Raw genomic sequence first — 23,754 nt, forward strand, 5'->3', positions numbered from 1 at the left:
GAAAGCCACACACAGAACAGGAGGAGACATGAGAGTGTGGACCAAGTAGTACAGGACAAGGCAACAGACAAAGAAATGGAGAATGGATTCACTATGGTTAAAAAGAAAAGAAGGAGGAGCAGAGGAATGAGTTCTCCGTCAGAGAAGCAGAAAAAAAGAGAGAAGAGGTGAGAAAAGAAACTGTGAAGGAGGGCAGTAGGAAGGAAAAAAGAAGGTAAAAAGAAAGTGGAGTTACCAGTGGAGAAAGAGTCGGAAACCCAACTGTATGAAGGTGAAATGGAGAGACTATTTATGGAGGAAGAAAAGAGAGAACCAAAAGTCCAAGAGAAAGGAAAGAAGATACGAGGAGGAGAAGGAGTATGGTATTATGTAACGTACCCCAAAAATGTTGATACAGAGAAAAAAAATAATCAAGTTACATTCAATAGTAAGAGGATATGAGGGCAATATTGATTGAAAAGGAAAACTACAGAAAGTTGAAAGCATTGACCCACCAGGAGTGGAGGTGGAATTTAAAGAGTTGCCACCAGTGATGGATTTAAGAGATATCGAACCACCGATGAAGTTCTACTAAAGACAAAGAAAAAGTATGAAATTAAAGGGAAAAAAAGAACAATTGTAGATAATACATATAACGGTTCAAATAGTACTGCGTGGGAGTGAGGTCCATGCGTCCATTTTCATTTTTTCATTTTTATATAACTTTCATTTCATTTACATTCGTTTTATGTTTTTGTCCCCACTGTGGTCTTGTCTGTCCTTGTGGTATCTCCATCTATGTTTAGAGCTTCATGCCTAATAAAGAAATCGGTATTTCGTCTGCCGTTACGTTCAGAGTTCAAATTCCGCCGAGGTCAACTTTGCCTTTCATCCTTTCGGGGTTGATTAGATAAGTACCAGTTACGCACGGGGGTCAATATAATCGACTTAATCCGTTTGTCTGTCCTTGTTTGTCCCCTCTGTGTGTAGCCCCTTGTGGGCAGTAAAGAAATAGGAAACGTAAGCACGCCGGGCGAAATGCTTAGCGGTATTTCATCTGTCTTTACGTTCTGAGTTCAAATTCCACCGAGGTCGACTTCGCTTTTCATCCTTTCGGGATCGATAAATTAAGTACCATTTGCCTACTGGGGTCGATCTAATCGAGTGGTGCCCTCCCCCAAAATTTCGGGTCTTGTGCCTAGAGTAGAAAAGAATATTTATTAATAAATGTAAAATATTAAAATCAATTATGTGTAACATATATATAATGTTGGTGTATACAGATCTGTTTATCCAATATCCAAAAATAAAAATGGAAAAAGCGGAATAAGGAAAGAAAAAGAAGGAGAAAAAAGAAAAACAAAGAAAAAGGGGTAAAAAGAACCATCAATGCAACACCAAGTGCCTCAATTGGTTGGACGGAACTTCCTAGAGCAAGTAAACATGCTCGCAGCATTATCATGGGCAATGGCAAGGCTAAAACGTTGGAACAGCCAAGTAGCCTCACGGACATCACCTAACACCTTGGTAAGGCGAGTTGCTAATGATGACAAGAATTTCGCCATTAGCAGCTCAGTCCCTCCAAATGTCTCAAACACCACAAGCTGGAAGAGATAGTTCACTGACAGGTCCCAATACTTAAGGATTTTGTCCCGTTCGGCTAACAAAGGATTCACAGACTATGGCATCCCAGATGAGACACCTACCTCTTATCCAGGGACAGAGGGTAAGACCAACTCTTCCTATCACTTCTAAATAATTCTGCCGGTTCTAGAACTGTGGGGTTACTAACACGAGCCTGAGCCCGCTTAACGATAAAGTTTAGTTCGAGCGAAACAACCAACATTTAGGTGGCAAGACAGACCATGAAGACCTGTGGAGTTGAGGGGCCTACCACAGTGACATTTCTCCCACAGATGCTGGTTCCAACTCTGAGTGCGATGGAGATGCAGAGCTCATCTTGACTGAGTAGACCACCAATGTTGGCCACAGGCAGAGCATCAATCCAGTCCCCTAAGAATTTTGCACTAGCAGAAAGTAGGCGACACCTTGAAAATTGATCAGGTTGAGGGAATAGAGAGTTGAAAGTGGCACCCGACTGTCCCATATTCTCTGCTTCTGTCTATCCTCCACTGTAACAGGAACTAACAAACCCAGCTCTCTCCACTGTAACAGAACTTCATCCATTTCTCTGTTGGAACTCTGTTACAGGGGAGAAGATGTTGCCTACCCAAGCGGAGCAAGTGTGGATGGAGAGAAGAAAATAAGGAAGAGACAGAGACGAGCCCTTGTGCAGACTTAGACCCCCACAAACCATTTGAGCAAAGCAGTTTGGTCGCGGGTCTCTGAAGAGAGTTTGACATTGACCAAGCATTCGAGTTTCCTGAAGATTCAGTCGTCCAAGCATTGGAGAGATGACGAGAATCCATAAGAAGGTAACAACTAACACTTGTGTCAGTGCGTGAACAGCTTCGTATCCACGGTTTTATTCAGATGCGTAACAAACGAATTCATAGTCTGAGTACACAATGTTCAATCAAGTTATTTGGGATTGAAGTAAAAGGTTCTGAACATCTTGTCATGTTCCACGATGACTGAAAAAACAGGAGGAACTCAAACTACAAAAATTACTTTCAGACAACCACTAGGCGTAGATTACCAAAGCGAGTTAGCAAAGGAAAGAATAGCGAATCGGTATGCCTGGCTCTCTCTCAGATGTTAACTTCTATTGGAAATCGCTCTCAAGTAGGCGATATAGCTTCTAACGCCCTCCTGTGTGTGCTCTAACAGTTACGCCTTGCATGCTAGCAAAGGAGGAGCTAACCACTGCTTGCTTGGAATGTTCTAGAACATTCGACAGGGGAGATAACTGTAGTTGATTCCCAACGAATACTTTGCGGGCTACGAACCTGTTTCAAACAGCGTTGCCTACAATAACTTAGGAATTTACAATTCCTAAGTCCCAAAAGACCTCCGTAGGGCTCAATTATCTCAAGGTTTTTTAAAAGTTGTTCAAGGTTAACCATTTTGAATCGAAAGCTCAGTCAGTAACCGGTCAGTAATTGGGGCTACAAGAGAGCACCAAGCTGATGAAGGAGGAAACGTGATAGAGGGGGAAGAGTCTGTAAACAGGTTTACAGTCTGCTGATGTGAAGCTGGATGGAAGAGAGGCCAGCTCGCATTTCGGACTGTTAGCGCTAAGGCCTCTACGATCAAGTTAGACAATCATCGTCTTGGCAGTTGCAAGGACCTTGTCAGAAACACCCCCCCCCCCCCCGCCCACAAGCAAGCATCATGAAGATACTATATATTCAAGTTTAGGTCAGCTCCCATCAAGGTAATATCATTAATACCTAGAGCAAACAGAGCAGGTCTAAGTGGGTCACCCTTGTTCACAATGGATTTGGATGCAGATCTACAATGGTTCTTCAGGGAAACACTTTATTACAATAATGTTAACACACGTGTACACACACACACACACACACACACACGGAGTATTGATTTCAAATTTTGGCACAAGGCCAGCAATTTCGGAGGAGGGGTAAGTCGATTACCTTGACCTGTGTTTAACTGATACTTGTTTCATCGACCTCAAAAGGATGAAAGGCAAAGTCGATCCAGGCAGAACCAAATCTCTGAACGTAATGACGGACGAAGCGCCGCTAAGCATTTCACCCGGCGTGCTAACGAATCTGCCAGCACGCCACCTCCATACATATGTAATATTGATTTCAAATTTTGGCACTAGCGCAGCAAAATCGGAGGAGAGAATAAGTCGATTAAATCGACCCCAGTGCTCAACTGGTACTTATTTTATCGACCCCGGAAGGGTGAAAGGTGAAGTCAACCTCAGCGGAATTTGAACTCAAAAACACATAAAGTAACGAGATGGCACAAACATTAGCACGCCGAGCAAAATATTTAGCGGTATTTCATCTGTCTTTATGTTCTGAGTTCAAATTCTGTCGAGATCGATTTTGCCTTGAATCCTTTCGGTATCGATAAAATAAGCACCAGTCGAGTACTAAAGTTGATGTAATCGACTTACTTACTCCACCGAACTATCTAGCCTTCTGCCAAAATTTGAAACCAAAATTAAATACAGACATAGAGAGCTCACCAGCCACGGATATGGACCGATTTTCAATGGATAATCAACGGATGTGTCACCGTTCATCAGCGATAGTGAGAGAAAAACCGCCAATGTTACCCAGATATGTAACCAACTCGGCTAGACTTCATTATGAGATTTTTGTTAAAAATTGTTATATACGCGGGAAGGTTTTCAAGTTAAGATAAAAATTTAAGAATTATAAAATTGAAAGGTAAAGCCTTAAATTAAAAATAAAAACTTTCAAACAAAAGAATCTTAAAGCAAAGTTAAAAATCATACACGAGAAATTTATTATTTAAAAAATTAGAAAATTTTAAAATATTGAAAGATTAAAAATTAAACATTACAAACATTGAAAAATTAATATTGAAATTATAAATAAGATTTTAAAATATTTTTTTAAATATGTACATAAAATATATGAAAATTATTTTAAAAAATTTGATATAATCCTCTGATTTCAATAATACTGAGGTCTACACGCTGCAGACTTACTTTATTGTTGTCATCATCATCATCATTTAGCGTCCGTTTTCCATGCTGGCATAGGTTAGACCAGTGGTTCTCCAAGGGTTCCATATGTAAGAATTTTGTGGGTTGACGTAACAAAATAGTAAATTGGGGATCCACAACAGTATTTTAAGGGCCCCTGAAAAAATTTTGCTCTAGATGTATGTATTGGTGGGTATTTCAAGAAACAGCCAGGTTTCTTTCTCTAACATTTTACATAATTCAACCTACAGAAGTTAATGTGTGAAAAACAAAATGGGAATTTTGAATGAAGTTTCAATAAAACTAGTTTTTAAACATTGAATGATTATGGGGTCCACCAGACTAAAATAATATTTCAAAGGGGTCCATAGATTAAAAATGGCTGAGAACCCCTGGGTGAGAGAGTTTAACTGGAACTGGTAAACCGGAGTGTTGCACCAGGCTCCAGCCTGATTTTGACTTGGTTTCTCCCTAATGCCAAACAATCCAAGAGTGTAGTGGGTGTCTTTTACATGTCACTGGCATCTGATGTCACCAAAATGTTGATCTCACATCTGACAACACCATGTGACCCGTCTTGATCAATTTCAGGGTCGATAAATTAAGTCCCAGATGCGTACTGGGGTCGAACTAATCGACTGGCCCTTTCTCTCAAAATTTCGGGCCTTGTGTCTAGAGTAGAAAAGAATATTTAATATTTCATCATAAATTTCCACAATTCTCATATATTACTTATGAACTTCTTTTATATTTCAGAGATCTCAGCCAAAATGAAATCACGACTATTAAAAAAGAGTCTTTCCAAGGTCTTAGCAATTTAAAACACTTGTAAGTTGGATCAGACTTGTTGATAATATTTCACTGACGTTTCTGAATTATTTCTCTCATTCCTTATTATTTCTCTGAATTATTTCTCTTATTCCTTTCTCTGTCTTGGTCTTTCCTTATCACATTGTCTTCCACTATCACTTTGTCATTATTTGTTTCTATACACACATTCACAATCAAAGTACAGGCAAATGAATTTAGAAATATAACTGTTCTTTAACAAATATTAATGACAAATAAAGATTAGCACTGCTAAGTTTCAGGAAAAAGTATCCCTGCTTTATTATACTTACATCACGAAAAGTATGTCGTCCACTATTATTCAGATGTCACTACTTTTCAGGTGCCACTTACTACTATTCAGATATAACAATAATCCATGGGAGTGTAAAATTAGTAAAACAAAAAATGGATTTGTACTTCAAACATACCCTAATTTTCCCACCTGCCCAAATATATATATATCGTATTTATAAAATATGGTAGCCACTTCTATCGTTAATGACAAATGAGGGTTCTGCAACTTCTTACTGAACAGCATTCTCCAGGGAGTTGTCTATAGTCATCAAATGTTTGTGCTGTGCAGCTCCCTCCCTCCATCAAATTGACATTGTCTGTATATGTGCACAGGATTCCACATTTCAGCTGTCAAAGTAAAATCAAATGTTCTGCTCAAGAACACAACTAACCACTCAGCTTTGAAACCAAAGCAACAATTTTGCAATCGTAAATGCAACACGCTAATCAATATGCCACTCAACTTCACACACAAAGAATATATAGATAAATTATTCAAAATAATGAAATATAAAATCAACAAGGGAGAAGAAATTAATGAAACGTGAGTTTTATGATACAGTTAGATACTCATTATGGACAGAGACAACTGATATATTCAAGAGTTCATACTTAAATTTACCCATTCGTACTTCTAATCATATCACATTTCATAACATTCTCTATGAATATCTTGTAGTTTCTATATCCTATGATGAACCTAATTGTTTGGTTATAATATTCAATATTTTATCACTTTACATGTTACAGGTGGCTGCATGATAATAAAATCACGAATATTAACGAAGGGTCCTTCCAAAGCATTTCCAATCTAAAAGACTTGTAAGTTTAATTAATTTTGTTGATAGTATTTCGTTGACAATACATTTTTAAATATTAAAGATTTAAGCATTTTCTTTCTTCCCCTCTCTTTCAATCTATCACGCATTTTACATATACGCATGTGTGTGTTTGTATAATAGTTTTGTGTGTATATGCATGTTTGCATACCGATGGTTCTGTATGTGTGTTTGTGTGTGAAAGTATGAAGTGAATCAATATGTGGGTGCAATTCTGTCAATAAATATTTTAAAGTGTCTTAGCTCTCAATCACTGCTGACTGAGTAGAACTCTGACCAAATGTTTGCCAAACATGGACCTCACAGGTAACAGCATATCTACGACTACATTGTTAATACAGATTTTAAGAGAATACTGCATGACTTTTAAAGGATTTAGTTTCTCTTTTGAGCAGCTTGGAACAACAGCTATACACTCACTCTTCAATACTTCATACTATCAATAACTGTGTAGATATTTATTATTTGCAGCAATATGTGTGTGTGTGTGTGTGTGTGTGTGTGTGTGTATATGTATGTGTGCGCGGGCGCGGGCGCACGTGCATGCATGTTTCTGGTTCATATGTATGTATTATGTATGTATATATATATATATATATATATATATATATATATATATATATATATATATATATATATATATATATATATATATATATATATATATGTATGTATGCATGTATGTATTTATGAAGCTGACCTTACTATATCAAAAACTAAGTCATAGAAATGCAGATCAGCACTCACGACCACCACAGAGAGAAAAAGATCCAGGATACCCAACCCGATGCTTCTACAAATGTCAGATCGATGGCCCCTACTCACCACTCTTCCATGTGTCACACCAGTATTCTTGTTGAATGCAAACACCCATACTAGCGAAACTTAGTTATATTTAATCAAGCAATATGCATAGTACTAACAAAAACACGAGTGACCGATGACATGTCCGATGCTAAAATGCACATACTGAAGTATATTTCAAGCAGATAGGTGAAAAAGGACTCATGGTGAAGTTGCAAAAGTACATCAGGGAAGATATCACACCTGTAGTCCTACTGTCACACTCAAACAGTCTGTGACACACTGATATTATATATGTAACAGATCAAAAAGGCAATAAGTACTACGTATCACCCACTACATGTTCCAAATCATGGGGACTCGAAGAGAACCTGGAAAAACCAAGTCACTATGTACATATGACTGAAAAAATAACATGCAATTTAAATTTCAAAACCTCTGCTATCAGCGAAGTTGTGCTGCCACACCGCAGCAAAGATACTTTGGACGAAAAGGAGTGACAATCCTAGAACCAAACACAACATGGGAGCTGGGGCTTGATATGAACAATGGTGCTTTGTTTTATGAACATTACACTAAAATGGTGGGTCTCATGGCAGATATTGGGATTACTGTTCCCAGCTATGATCATCATGGAGTTATGAGTGGAACTTGAAGCCATTCAACGTTACTACACCAAGAAATTGCATCAATGAAATAGTTGAGTGACTGGGATAGACTGAAAGAATTTCAATTCTACTCCCTGCAGTGGAGAAGAGAGAGATTTGCAGTGATATATATATATGGAAGTTCCTAGAGGGGCTGGCACCAAACTCTGGCATCGAAAGTTATAACCAACCCACAAAGAAGATGCTACTACAGTGTTTCAAAGTTCCCTCCCTTTGAGATTGAGGAGCAGGTAATGCCATTGTCTAGAATTCGAAGACCCATAGATATTAATCACCTTTCCCCAAAACCCGAGAGATGTACTCGTACGAGTAGATGTTTTCTAGAATTACCCTGACATTCTGTAGTTCAAGATCCCAGATGAACTTACATCATGGCAGGAAACTCAGAATTGAGTTGCATTATCAAACAATTTCCTTCACCGAAAGCTTACCACATGAGAATGACCACTTAAAAAGATGACCGTTTAAAAGATTTCCTTCTGATGATACTTAGGAATCAAGTAGGGCCACACTTTTTGGTCCGAAATGCATATATATATATAGATATATATATGTATGTATGTATGTATGTATGTATGTATGTATGTATGTATGTATGTGTATATATATATATATATATATATATATATATATATATATATAGATATATATATATGTATTTATACATACACACACACACATACACATATATATATATATATATATCATCATCATCATTTAACGCCCGTTGTCCATGCTGGCATGGATTGAATGGTTTGACCAGAACTAGCAAACTGTGAGGCTACACCAGACTCTAGTCTGGATGCTTTTTCTTAATGCCAACCACTCTGAGAGAGAACTGGGTGCTTTTATATGCAACCGTCATGGGTGCCTTTTACATGGCACTGGTATCTGCCATGACTGTGGTTTTACAACAGCTTATAAGAAAATGTGATTGAGGAGTTCCCGAAACATCAGCCTAATGGAATCAGGAGTATAACTGTTCTGAAACAAGCATCAATGACTTATAAGGAAATATGAAAAATCCTTAATTAAAAAGATAAAACTTGAACATTATTAATACAATATGTTTGAAAATTGTTGTTGGCACTCCGTCGCTTACGACGTCGAGGGTTCCAGTTGATCCGATCTACGGAACAGCCTGCTCGTGAAATTAACGTGCAAGTGGCTGAGAACTCCACAGACACGTGTACTCTTAACGTAGTTCTCGGGGATATTCAGCGTGATACAGTGTGACAAGGCTGACCCTTTGAATTACAGGCACAACAGAAACAGGAAGTAAGAGTGAGAGAAAGTTGTGGTGGAAGAGTACAGCAGGGTTCACCACTATCCCCTGCCGGAGCCTCATGGAGCTTTAGGTGTTTTCACTCAATAAACACTCACAACGCCCGGTCTGGGAATCGAAACCGCGATCCTATGACCGCGAGTCCGCTGCCTTAACCACTGGGTCATTGCGCCTCCACTGTTTGAAAATATGTAGCAGTTAATTGATGCTGTAAAATATAAGGTCAGCAAGCAAGAAAATATTAACAAAATGTGGTTTAAGAAACTATGGTACAATTAAAAACAACAATTGACAGAATAGATATTTTCCAGAATAGATATTTTCAGGGTCGATAAATTAAGTACCAGATGCGTACTGGGATAGATTTGATCGACTGGCCCCCTCCCTCAACATTTCGGGCCTTGTGACTAGAGTATTAAAGAATATTTAATATTTCATCATAAATTTCCACAATTCTCATATACAAAATTACATATGAACAACTTTTATATTTCAGAGATTTGAGTCAAAATGAAATCAGGAATATTGAAGAAGGGTACTTCAAAAACCTTTCCAATCTCGTAAACTTGTAAGTTAAATTAGTTTCGTTGATAGTATTTCATTGACAATACATTTTTAAAAACTAAAGATTTAAGCATTTTTTCTTCCCCACTCTTTCAGTCTATCATGCATTTTACATATACACATGTGTGTGTTTGTATAATGGTTATGTGTGCATATGTGTGTGTATGTATATGCATGTTTGCATACCGATGGTTCTGTGTGTGTGTGTGTGTGTGTGTTTGTGTGTGTGTGTGTGTGTGTGTGTGTGTGTGTGTGTGTGTATTTGTGTGTGGAAGTATGAAGTGAATCAATATGTGGGTGCAATTCTGTCAATAAATCTTTTAAAGTGTCTTAGCTCTCAATCACTGCTGACTGAGTAGAACTCTGACCAAATGTTTGCCAAACATGGACCTCACAGGTAACAGCATATCTACGACTACATTGTTAATACAGATTTTAAGAGAATACAAAATGTGATTTAAGAAACTATGGTACAATTAAAAACAACAATTGACAGAATGGATATTTTCCAGAGTAGACTATTGGTTTCATCCAGTATTATGCCTATTACTATTATTAGTCTTTACAATTTCTCATTTTAAATAAATATCTCCCCCATTTGTTTTATATTTTATGTTAGATGTAATTATTTAACCGTAATATTTAGTATTTCATCAAGGCAGTGAGCTGGCAGTAGCGTTAGCATGCCAGGCGAAATGCTTGGTGGTGTTTCTTCTGTCTTTATGTGCTGAGTTCAAATCCTGCCAAGGTCGACTTTGCCTTTCAGGGTCGATAAATTAAGTACCAGATGCGTACTGGAGTCGGTCTAATCGGCTGGCCCTTTCTCTCAAAATTTCGGGCCTTGTGTCTAGAGTAGAAAAGAATATTTAATATTTCATCATAAATTTCCACAATTCTCATATATTACTTATGAACTTCTTTTATATTTCAGAGATCTCAGCCAAAATGAAATCACGACTATTGAAAAAGAGTCTTTCCAAGGTCTTAGCAATTTAAAACACTTGTAAGTTGGATCAGACTTGTTGATAATATTTCACTGACGTTTCTGAATTATTTCTCTCATTCCTTATTATTTCTCTGAATTATTTCTCTTATTCCTTTCTCTGTCTTGGTCTTTCCTTATCACATTGTCTTCCACTATCACTTTGTCATTATTTGTTTCTATACACACATTCACAATCAAAGTACAGGCAAATGAATTTAGAAATATAACTGTTCTTTAACAAATATTAATGACAAATAAAGATTAGCACTGCTAAGTTTCAGGAAAAAGTATCCCTGCTTTATTATACTTACATCACGAAAAGTATGTCGTCCACTATTATTCAGATGTCACTACTTTTCAGGTGCCACTTACTACTATTCAGATATAACAATAATCCATGGGAGTGTAAAATTAGAAAAACAAAAAATGGGTTTGTACTTCAAACACACCCTAATTTTCCCACCTGCCCAAATATATATATATCGTATTTATAAAATATGGTAGCCACTTCTATCGTTAATGACAAATGAGGGTTCTGCAACTTCTTACTGAACAGCATTCTCCAGGGAGTTGTCTATAGTCATCAAATGTTTGTGCTGTGCAGCTCCCTCCCTCCATCAAATTGACATTGTCTGTATAGGTGCACAGGGTTCCACATTTCAGCTGTCAAAGTAAAATCAAATGTTCTGCTCAAGAACACAACTAACCACTCAGCTTTGAAACCAAAGCAACAATTTTGCAATCGTAAATGCAACACGCTAATTAATATGCCACTCAACTTCACACACAAAGAATATATAGATAAATTATTCAAAATAATGAAATATAAAATCAACAAGGGAGAAGAAATTAATGAAACGTGAGTTTTATGATACAGTTAGATAATCATTATTGACAGAGACAACTGATATATTCAAGAGTTCATACTTAAATTTACCCATTCGTACTTCTAATCATATCACATTTCATAACATTCTCTATGAATATCTTGTAGTTTCTATATCTTATGATGAACCTAATTGTTTAGTAATCGTATTCAATATTTTATCACTTTACATGTTACAGGTGGCTGCAAGATAATAAAATCACGAGTATTAACGAAGGGACCTTCGAAAACCTTTCCAGTTTAGAAGACTTGTAAGTTTAATTAATTTTGTTGATAGTATTTCGATGACAATACATTTTTAAATATTAAAGATTTAAGCATTTTCTTTCTTTCCCTCTCTTTCAGTCTATCACGCATTTTACATATACGCATGTGTGTGTTTGTATAATGGTTATGTGTGCGTATGTGTGTGTATGTATATGCATGTTTGCATACCGATGGTTCTGTGTGTGTGTGTGTGTGTGTGTGAAAGTATGAAGTGAATCAATATGTGTGTGCAATTCTGTCAATAAATCTTTTTAAGTGTCTTAGCTCTCAATCACTGTGAGTTCAAACATGGAATCACAGTTAACAGCATTTCTACGACTACATTTCTACGACTTCAATACTTCATACTATCAATAACTGTGTAGATATTTATTATTTGCAGCAGTGTGTGTGTGTGTCTGTGTGTGTGTGCACGCACGTGCATGCATGTTTGTTGTTCATATATATGTATGTATGCATGTATTTATGGAGCTGATCTTACTATATCAAAAACTAAGTCATAGAAATGCAGATCAGCACTCACGACCACCACAGAGAGAAAAAGATCCAGGATACCCAACCCGATGCTTCTACAAATGTCAGATCGATGGCCCCTACTCACCACTCTTCCATGTGTCACACCAGTATTCTTGTTGAATGCAAACACCCATACCAGCGAAACTTAGTTATATTTAATCAAGCAATATGCATAGTACTAACAAAAACACGAGTGACCGATGACATGTCCGATGCTAAAATGCACATACTGAAGTATATTTCAAGCAGATAGGTGAAAAAGGACTCATGGTGAAGTTGCAAATGTACATCAGGGAAGATATCACACCTGTAGTCCTACTGTCACACTCAAACAGTCTGTGACACTGATATTATATATGTAACAGATCAAAAAGGCAATAAGTACTACGTATCACCCACTACATGTTCCAAATCATGGGGACTCGAAGAGAACCTGGAAAAACCAAGTCACTATGTACATATGACTGAAAAAATAACATGCAATTTAAATTTCAAAACCTCTGCTATCAGCGAAGTTGTGCTGCCACACCGCAGCAAAGATACTTTGGACGAAAAGGAGTGACAATCCTAGAACCAAACACAACATGGGAGCTGGGGCTTGATATTAACAATGGTGCTTCGTTTTATGAACATTACACTAAAATGGTGGGTCTCATGGCAGATATTGGGATTACTGTTCCCAGCTGTGATCATCATGGAGTTATGAGTGGAACTTGAAGCCATTCAACGTTACTACACCAAGAAATTGCATCAATGAAACAGTTGAGTGACTGGGAAAGACTGAAAGAATTTCAACTCTACTCCCTGCAGTGGCGTGGGGAGAGATTTGCAGTGATATATATATGGAAGTTTCTTTAGGGGCTGGCACCAAACTCTGGCATCGAGAGTAATACCAACCCACAAAGAAGATGCTACTACAACAGCATGTGTGAAAAAAGAAGAAAGGAGAAAAGAAAAAAGTGAAAATGAAAAATGAAAAAGAAAATGGTGGAAGGTAAGAAGACAAAAAGTTGTTGAAAATGGTTTTGAGAAGAGATCAGTTTATCAGGAACAAAGAAATGGAATACATTTAGGAATGGTCAAAAATGTTGTTGAGTTCTTGTCAACAGTTGACCTTTGTGACTCTTTTGATATGAGGTCATTTTATTCATTTTTCATCGTTGGTATGGTGTGCCCTTATTTAGTCACACACACATACATACATATATACATACATATATACATACATACACATACATCCATACATTTATACATGCGTGTATACATACATCCACACACACAAACATACCTATACACACTTACACACCTGCATCTACGTACACATACATTCGCACATACGCTCACACATACATTCGCATACATACAAATGTCTCCATGTGTATACATATACATAAATATCCATACATATCCATACACATATACACACATATATATAAACACCCACACCCACATATATCTATACATATATATATACACACATACATATACTTACACATAATATAAATATGTGTGTGGACACATGCATATGTGTTCACACATACACACATAAGAGAGTGTACATCCATACAAACTTATATCCCTTTATTTTTATGTCAATATACATACATGCCTGCACACACATATATGCACATCTATCAATGTGCTCACTGAGATATATCTGGCGATATTGTGGGGAAGATATCTGTTGTTTGTGGACTGTACATCTCTGTCTGACAAACGTTCCTGTTGACTCTATGTAGTCTTTATGGCAGTCCAAGCATCTGATTACAACTACATAGGGTCGACCGGAATGTTTGTCAGACGGGAATATACAGTCCACAAACATCAGATATATTCCCCCAATATCGCTAGATATATCTCAGTGAACACACTGACAGATGTGCAGAACAACTGCAACCACAATTCCTAATCTTCCCATTATATCAATTTGCTATTTGGACTTCAACACAAGTACGGCTAAATAAAGAGGCCTCATTTATCGAAAAATATAAGCCAGACTTAAATATAAATCCATATTAAAAATTAAAGATCTACTCCATCTATTGAAGGGTATAAGCCAGAACCCAATGTAAACCAATATTAAAATTACAGATTTACCTCCCTTTTACTGAAAAATATCTTATTCAGAATTGCATCCAAAACTCAAAATTTTAAAAGCTATACTGAAACCGGTTATTATATTAGAGGAAAAAGACTTATTTTGAAAAGTATTGTATAATACTTTTGTTATGATGATTCTGATATATTCTTTAGTCTTGTAAAACAAATCTTGTGTGTTTTTTCATCTTATTTCTTTCCTTATATATTCAACCACGTGTAATCACCCACCAAACTTTCTATCTCATAAAAAGTAAAAAGCACCATTTGAGCGTGGTCCATGCCAGTACCGCCTGACTGGCCCTCGTGCCGGTGGCACGTTAAAGCATCCTCAAAGTGGTTGGCGTTAGGAGGGGCATCCAGCTGTAGAAACTTTGCCAGATCAGATTGGAGCCTGGTTCAGCCTTCTGGCTCACCAGCCCTCAGTCAAACCGTCCAACCCATACCAGCATGGAAAGCGGATATTAAACGATGACGACGACGATGATAATATATATGTATATGTATATATATACATGTAAATGCATCCTTACATACATAATATTCTCTTATAAGGATTCTTAAGAATCAAGGCACATCAACTCACAGGGTGTCAGAAATGGCTAAGTGCATAAATGTTTATCATAGACACTGATAGATACTAGTGAGCACAGGTACATACATACATAAGACTATTAACACATTTATATTGTCTTTGCTTCCATACATACATATATACACATAGATCTACATGAACACATATATAAATATATAGAACCTACATTTGTGGCTATGTATGTCTAACGTTTTCAAAAGAATCTAGCTTACGCAAAATACAGCTATATTATTCAGTTGAATAAGAGAATATAACTTTTCAAACTATGGAACAAATTAAGTACTCCTTTATGGCTGATGCAATAGATATTTTCCAGAATAGACACTTGGATTGGATTCAACCATTAGTATTTTTAATATTATCAAATTTCTTGATATTTTCCTGTTTTCTGTAATTATATTAGTATTAAGCTTAATTTTTTAGCCATATTGTTTAATATTTTATCACAAATCAACTCTATATAATATTTTATGAATTTCCTCTCATGTTACAGATCACTTCTTAACAATAGCATCACGAAACTTGAAAAGGGAGCATTCCAAAATCTTCCCAATTTAATGATCTTGTAAGTTGGATCAGACTTATTTATATTACTACATTGACCATTCATTTCTAAATATTCTGTCTTCCTCTTTACAATTTCATTCTTGTAATCTATCTCTCATTTGGTGGTCTCGGGGCTGAAGTTGGTGGGAATTTATCTCCTCGCTAACGATATAAACAAGTATGAATTTTGCACCAAAAGACCATATGAGAGTTTTTCTAATGGTATCTACCACAGTAAATCTTGTTCTAACAGAACATCCATGTTTAAGTGGGAATAAACGTTACATCTCCGCAATATCTTATATCTTTATTGCCCGCAAAGGACTAAGCATAGAGGGGACAAAATATTTTGTTATCATTCTGCTTTGCACTATTACTTATGAACTCACTTTCATGTTACAGATATCTGAAAAACAATGAAATCAAGAAAATTGAAAAAGGAATATTCCAAAGTCTTGTCAATTTAAGGATCTTGTAAGCTGGATCTAATATGTTGATATTATTTCATTAACGATTTATTTCTAAATATTAAATCCTTCCTCTTCCTCTTCTTTGCCTCTGTTTTCCTCTACCACTAAATTTATCTGTCATGTACATACACACACATATAAACAAATGAACATAACGGTAGGATTTATTTCATAAAATCATAAAATATTTCATTATGTTATCTGTCTATTTCTTTACTATCTCTCCTTTATTTCCCCATACATATGTGTGTGTAATAGAGAAAGAGAGCGAGAAGAGAGAGAGAGAGAGAGAGAGAGAGAGAGAGAGAGAGAGAGAGAGAGAGAGAGAGAGAGAGAGTGTGTGTGTGTGTGTGTGTGTGTGTGTGTGTGTGTGTGTGTGTGTGTGTGTAGTTATAAGCCTGTGAAAAGGTTTGTTTATTTGTCTAACGTATCTGGAAGTGAGGGTGTGTGCATGTTTGAGGGACTATCACCATGCATGTGCTAATCTGTTTATAAATCTTGAGTATTTTATTGTGACACGGTTGAACATCAGCGTTAATTGAGTAGTATTATGATTAAATATCTGCCAAACAAGACTCTCTATTCTAATATATGTAGGTCTACAGTTTTGAACGTATTTTAGGACAGTTCTGTGTGATTTGTATCAGCCTCTATGTGCGTGTGTGTGTGTGTGTATATATAGATAGATAGATAGATGTGTGTGTGTGTGTGTGTGTGTGTAATTGAAAAAATTTGGAGTCAACCATAAGGAGTATTGTTGGACATTTATTTTCAATCACTACAATTGTTTCTATAAAACGTAGTTCTCCAGGCATGCAAGTACTTGATTATGCAACCGTTTCTCTGCATTATGACATCTAGTTGTGTTTCCTCAGGCGATATGTAAATATTGTCGCTATAAGTTCAAATTCTCGGCTTCAAGAGCATTCTCTCTGTCTGTTGTGGCCTGCGTACCATTTGGGCTGCTTCTCTCTTTACAGTGTAATGGCTCCAATCTAACGTTTTATCACAAATTTGCTCGATATGTTTTCTGACAAATATTTTTTTGTTTCAGACATCTGGAAATTAATGAAATCACGATCATTGAAGCAGAATCCTTTCAAAACCTTCCCCGTTTACAAACCTTGTAAGTTGGGTCAGCCTTGTAAGTTGGCTGCTATACTTAATAGTTTGAATAGCTATATATTCAAGGATAATTACCTCACTGTCTCGCTAAATAAATCACCTCTTGGTTTATTCTTTGTAGCAATCTCTCTCTTACTCTACACCCCCACACACACACACACACGTACATACATACACACACACACATATACATATAAGCAAATATATGGATAAGCAAGTTAGACAGATCAATATATAAAGTACATTAAATACATGAAATACAAAATTGTAAATATGTATGCATATAAAAAGGTCCGACTTGCACAGAATACAAATGATATATAGAGTCAAGGGGTTGAAGAAAAGTATTACAAATCCAACGGCTGTTTCTGGGGGCTTGGTACTCCACAATAATGTTTGTAGATTGATTCCATCATAGGATGAGACGATTGTCTGTCATCAGGGAAGAGATCTTACATTTGAGATGCTAAAGGAAAGAAGTTCAAAGATGGAACTTCTTTGAACTTCTTTTCACAATCGTAAATAATTTCACCTGTGCATCTGAAAACTTTATGCAAGAAGTTACAAGCTCAGGATGTGGAAAAACCTACATAGGGCAAATTGAGGTGTCCTTAAGAAAATGCATGACTTTGCAAAGAACATCAATTGAAATACCAAAATATAGGCAAATAGGTAATATATAAGCATAAGTACCACTAAGAAACAACCAAATTTTACAATCTTACATCAACTTACCAACTGCACAACACAACAGCAAAGCATCAAAAAAGAGACAACTTTCATAACCAAATACTGAGAGAAAGAAAAGATGACATCAAACAAAACTACTACTACCACTACAGCTTCTACTGCTACTAATACTTCAACCACTCGTACAACCACTTTCCCATATTTAGTACTGTAGAAAAGGGGGAAAATGACTGTAGAACAGCGTGAAATGAAGTATTGTGCTGCCCAAGAAGACAATGCACACCCCAGTACGGGAAACGAAACAACAACCTTGTGATCGCGAGGGCAAATGCAAACTACTAGACCACTCACCCTCATAGACAAAAAAATATACAGATGAATTATTCAAAACACTGACATATAAAATCAACATAGAAGAAATTAAAGGAATGTAAAGTACTATGGTAAAATTTGATACTAATTATTGATAGAGTCAATTGATATATTCAAGAGTTCACACTTGCATTTACCCATTGGTAATCTAATCATGTCACATTTCTTTCTTTAAATGTCTCATAATTTATTTTGTGATAAATCTAATTGTTTAGTCCTAATATTTTACCACTTTCCATGTTACAGATGGTTGTATAGTAATAAAATCATGAATATTGAAGGGTTCTTCCAAAAAGGTTCCAGTCTAAGAACCTTGTAAGTTGTCCCAGTCTTTTTAATAGTATTTCATTGACAATTATTAAAGGCGTAAACATTTATTTTTCTCTCTTTCCGTACTCTCTCTCTCTTTCTCTCTCTCTCTCTCTCTCTCTCTCTCTCTCTTTCTCTCTCTCTCTCTCTCTCTCTCTCTCTCTCTCTCTCTCTCTCTATATATATATATATATATATATATATATATATATATATATATATCTATATATATATATATATATATCTATATATATATATATCTATATATATATATATATATCTATATATATATATATATATATATATATATATATATATATATATATATATATATATCTATATATATATATCTATATATATATATATATATATATATATATATCTTTATCATGCTCATAATATATACTTTTGCTTGCGTGTGATGGCAGGTTATGTATATGCTTGCATATACATGAATCAGTTTGTGTATGTGTGTGTGTGTGTGTGTGTGTGTGTGTGTGTGTGTGTGTGTAGACATATGCAGAGCATTAACATGCATGTGCTGTGATTTAGATCTTGATCATTAAGTGAGTAAAGCTGTTACCAAATGTTTGTCAGCCATCACTTTCACTCCTGATAGTGTATTTGGGGCTACATCTTTATACCTATTCTAAGACGGTGATGCGTTGTAAAAGATTTTCTTATACATTACATGAATGTTTTTTGTTTCAAACAGTTATCACGCACATACATATTGATATGTTATTATTATATTTCAATATTATGAATAGTTTTAAGATGGCGAGTTGGCAGCATTTTGTCTGTCTTTATGTTCTGAGATCAAATTCTGCAGGGGTCAACTTTGCCTTTCATCCTTTTGGGGTCGATAAAATAAGTAGCTATTGAACACTGGGGTCGATGAAATTAACTTGCCTCCTCTCCACAAATTGCATTTTCGATATTAGTGCTGATGCCACCATTTAGGATACTTGACTGGTCTGTAGAAGAAATCCACTCCAAACTCATTAAAACCTGCATGATCTTTATATCAACTGGAAACTTCCACAGAAACAGTGATATCGATAGTCTCTACTATAGAAGAGATGAAAGAGGTCAAAGCTTGACATTAGTGCAGTCAGCCTAGCTTATCCATTTCTCTGATATTCATTGTCTTTATAAAATAATGTTTTAATGAATCTAGCTTACAAAAAATGTGGCTAATATAAATATTCAATTTTATAATGAAAGATAAGTTTTCAAAACTATGGTACAATTTAGGTGCTCACTTGTGGCAGATACAATCGATGTTTTGCTGTGGAGACACAAGGATTCAACTATTAGTATACCTGATAATCTCCCCATATTTCCTTATTTCTGTTAAATTCCGATTTGTATTACACTTAATTGTTAAACCTTAATTTTTTGATTTTATTACAAATCAGCTAAATACAAATTCTTATGAAGCCTCCTTCATGTTGCAGATCTCTTCTTAAAAATGACATCAAAAGCATTGGAGAAAGAGACTTTCAAAACTTAACTAATTTAATGGTCTTGTAAGTTTAACTAAACTTTTTAACACTATTACATTAACCATACATTTCTAGATATTATTTCTTCTCAACCTCTCTCTCTCTCTCTCTCTCTCTCTCTCTCTCTCTCTCTCTCTCTCTCTCTCTCTCTTTCTCTCTCTCTCTCTCTCTCTCTCTCTCTCTCTCAAACACACACACACACACACACATATACATATGTGTTTGTATGTGTGTGTGATATATAATATTTGTATATGTATGCATGCATTGAGACATATTATTTTATCCTACTGATGCATTGCGCATACACATCGCTCCAGCTCATCGAGGGTTTGGTGCATAAAGGCAGCACACTCAGACTTCTTCTACCACCACTGAGGTTTCCACTAATTGCTCGGTATGAGATGAACGGCGAAATCAGAGCAACAGTTTGCATGCTGACTTGATTGGGTGGTGATACCAGGCTGCTGCTGTGCAAGAACAGAACCATAGCCAAGTTGTTTTCCAAAAGCATCTCAACCTCAAAGTGTATGCATTAACTCAGCAAGTGTTGTCTGCCTGTTGTTTCTGTGAGGAGAGCAACAGTGTTGTCAGTGGGTTTGCCACTCTAGAACATTACTTCAGGGCTGCGCCACCCTAATTGTTTCAAGTGATCAAGATGAAAAGGATCACTTGCATATGACTCGAATTGACGTTCAAAGGGATGTGCTTAGTAGAGCAACTACCATATTGCGATCTATTGTGTTTCTTCTCACTGGCAGCATGACTAGTTTTATTATGTATGTGCATATCACAAATCTGCTCTGCAATTTTACTTATGAACTCACTTTCATGTTACAGATACCTGGAACATAACAAAATCAAGACGATTGAAAATGGTGCCTTCCAAAATCTTGTCAATTTAAGGAGATTGTAAGTTGGATCCGACACCGGACTAGACTTGTTTCATCTGTCAGTTGTAGACTCGTTACTCAGATGGTTTGGCTAAATTGATCTGTCAGTATACATATTTTCCATATAAATTTATGGCTGATTTAGTGAAATGCTAATGCGTATAGTAAAAATTAATATAATCGGCTAGGTGCAATATAAGATCATAATGGTAAAATTTGATCATCACTAACTGTGACTGAGAGTGCCAAATAGCACTTCTATTGCAAGAAATAAGAGTTAAAAGTCCTTACTACTGTATGAGGTACACAATATATATATACACTGACAGGGGAGATAACCGCCCCATGAGTGATGCTAGAAGCACTAGGCTTGTCTAAATTAAGATAAGCACCAGTACACAACTCTAATTTATTACTACTTCCTAAGTTTTGCCATTGCAGTTATATAGAATGCTGTATTTGATATTCCAAGAGTAGTTGGATTTTTAACCGCAATGGGATCATCAGGGGAACACTTTATTGCATCCTGTTACAGAGATCTGATAACTGAAGTCAGACACATTGTGAAGTAATTTATAAGTATTTAGAAACGAAAGTAGAAAGACGGCAAGTGGCGAAAAAAAAGAAAGAAAAGACTGAACAACATAGTAATAAAAAGGATAAAATGTAAGACTAAATAAATAAAGTACAAGTAATGGTTGTGGAAAAATTTCTGCTTTACTAGACCCAGTTTCTGGCCTCCTACCCCATCCCACCCCGATTGCATTTCTCTGTGTGGGCATGGTTGAGAAAGACACCAACTGTTGTGCCCGAAATATTCCTCCTAGTATCGATTTTAATCGCAATTTTTTTATTTTTTATAATTATGGTAATTTTATTTAATGCTAAACCTAACTTTCAATCCATAATATTTAATATTTTGTCTCAAACTTGCTCGGTAAATTTTTTATGGAAACCATTTTGTTTCAGACATCTGGATAATAATGAAATCACGATTATTAAAGAAGGAACCTTCCAAAATCTTCTCAGTTTAGAAACCTTGTAAGTTGAATTTCATTAAAGCAGAAAATGCTGCATGATAATGAATGTAATTATGTAACTCCTGATCTTTTATCATTCATTCTTAATCTTATGATAATTTTGCTTGTTATTGCGTTACTTAGCCCGTCGGTAACACTTTCACGTGATTAGAGAAAAAGGAGAGAGCAAAAGAAGGAAAGAGAAAAGGAGGTAGGGAGGAAAAGAGGGAGAGAAAAAGCATCCATAATGTGAGGTAGAGAGATTGTAATTGTAAGGCCTTCGTGTGATTAGTTGAAGGGAAAGAAAGGAGAAAGAAGAAAGAGACAGAAAAGAGGATAAGGTGAAGAGTAAGACAAAAAAGGGAGAAAGAAAGAGAGGGAGAGAGAAGCGTCCATAACATGAGGTAGGAGGTACGTAATATTTATTACTTGGTTAAAAAAGTTAGCTAAAGTTAGAGGAGAAAGTTAAAAATGCAATTTTAGCAGAAGGGAGATGTTCAGATGGTGAGGTTAAAGAAAAGCAGGAGAGAGAAAGAGAGAGAGAGAGGGAGGATAGGTAGAGATAGGGAGGAGGGAAAGAGAGGGAGGAAGGAGGGGAGGGGAAGGAGAGGGAGAGAGAGAAGGAGGGAGAGAGAGAAGGAAGGAGAGAGAAAAAGAGGGTGAGAGATTGAGAGAGAGAGAGAGAATGAGGGAGAGAGAGAATGAGGGAGAGAGAGAATGAGGGAGAGAGAGAAGGATGGGGATAGGAGGAGGGAGATAGAGGAGGAAGGAGAGAGAGAAGGAGAAAGAGAGGGAGGATGGGGAGAGAGAGGAGGAGGGAGAGAGAGGAAGAGGGAGAGAGATATTGAGAGAGAGAGAGAGAATTAGGGAGAGAGAGAAGGATGGAGAGAGGAGGAGGAAGATAGAGGAGGAGGGAGAGAGGGATGATGGGGAGAGAGGAGGAGGGAGAGAGGAAGAGGGAGAGAGAGGAGGAGGGAGAGAGAGCAGGAGGGGTGAGAGGGAGAGGAGAGTGGGAGAGGAGAGTGGGAGGATGGGGAGAGAGGGAGGAGAGCGGGAGGCGGGGGAAAAAGATGGTGGTGGTGGTGGTACTGCTGGTACTGGTGGTGAAATGGAGGTGGTGGATAGAGAAAAGTGTATTTTTTAATTGAACTAATTTTTTCACTAAAGGTTGTATCATATGTATGGGATATTCATTTTTGCTTATGGGAAAAATGGAAAAATAAGAGTGAATATTTATTTTATAAGTGCTGTGTATTAAGTCCATAAAACTGTGCATAAAGTATAAAGAGTGTATATATAAAGTACATTTAGCAATCATTGTATTCCAGTTTCTTTTCCTTTTCAGTGATAAACAGATGAGCGATTATCTTTTGATACAGACACAACACAGGCTACGCTTTCAGGTTTTTGGAATAAAGTTCTCAGAAATAACCCAATAAGTTTAACATTAATTCCGTGAAATATTCATGGGTTCTGCTAGTTAATATTATACTCTATACTGAATGCTGGTTTACTGTTACTGAGACCACCTTCGGTCATAAGTGACCATGGGATTGCGCCTAGAAAGTTACCTTCCCAGGCACAAGTCCAGGCAAGGTTGTTT

General features: G+C 36.5%; 1 protein-coding gene across 1 annotated transcript in view; it reads left to right on the forward strand.

Moving 5' to 3' along the window:
- The window catches only part of LOC106882527 (uncharacterized), a 103,264-nt gene that overhangs the window by 11,855 nt on the left and 67,655 nt on the right, over positions 1–23,754 (forward strand). Inside the window, exons 3-14 of the mRNA XM_089347808.1 lie at positions 5,345–5,416; positions 6,464–6,535; positions 9,806–9,877; positions 10,805–10,876; positions 11,924–11,995; positions 15,713–15,784; positions 16,168–16,239; positions 17,290–17,361; positions 18,669–18,737; positions 20,192–20,263; positions 21,080–21,151; positions 22,102–22,173. Coding sequence (XP_089203934.1) covers positions 5,345–5,416; positions 6,464–6,535; positions 9,806–9,877; positions 10,805–10,876; positions 11,924–11,995; positions 15,713–15,784; positions 16,168–16,239; positions 17,290–17,361; positions 18,669–18,737; positions 20,192–20,263; positions 21,080–21,151; positions 22,102–22,173 — 861 coding nt within the window. The remainder of the gene's footprint in view (positions 1–5,344; positions 5,417–6,463; positions 6,536–9,805; positions 9,878–10,804; positions 10,877–11,923; positions 11,996–15,712; positions 15,785–16,167; positions 16,240–17,289; positions 17,362–18,668; positions 18,738–20,191; positions 20,264–21,079; positions 21,152–22,101; positions 22,174–23,754) is intronic.

This window comes from Octopus bimaculoides, chromosome 2, assembly GCF_046866305.1.
Source record: "Octopus bimaculoides isolate indiv1 chromosome 2, ASM4686630v1, whole genome shotgun sequence".
Taxonomy (NCBI): domain Eukaryota; kingdom Metazoa; phylum Mollusca; class Cephalopoda; order Octopoda; family Octopodidae; genus Octopus; species Octopus bimaculoides.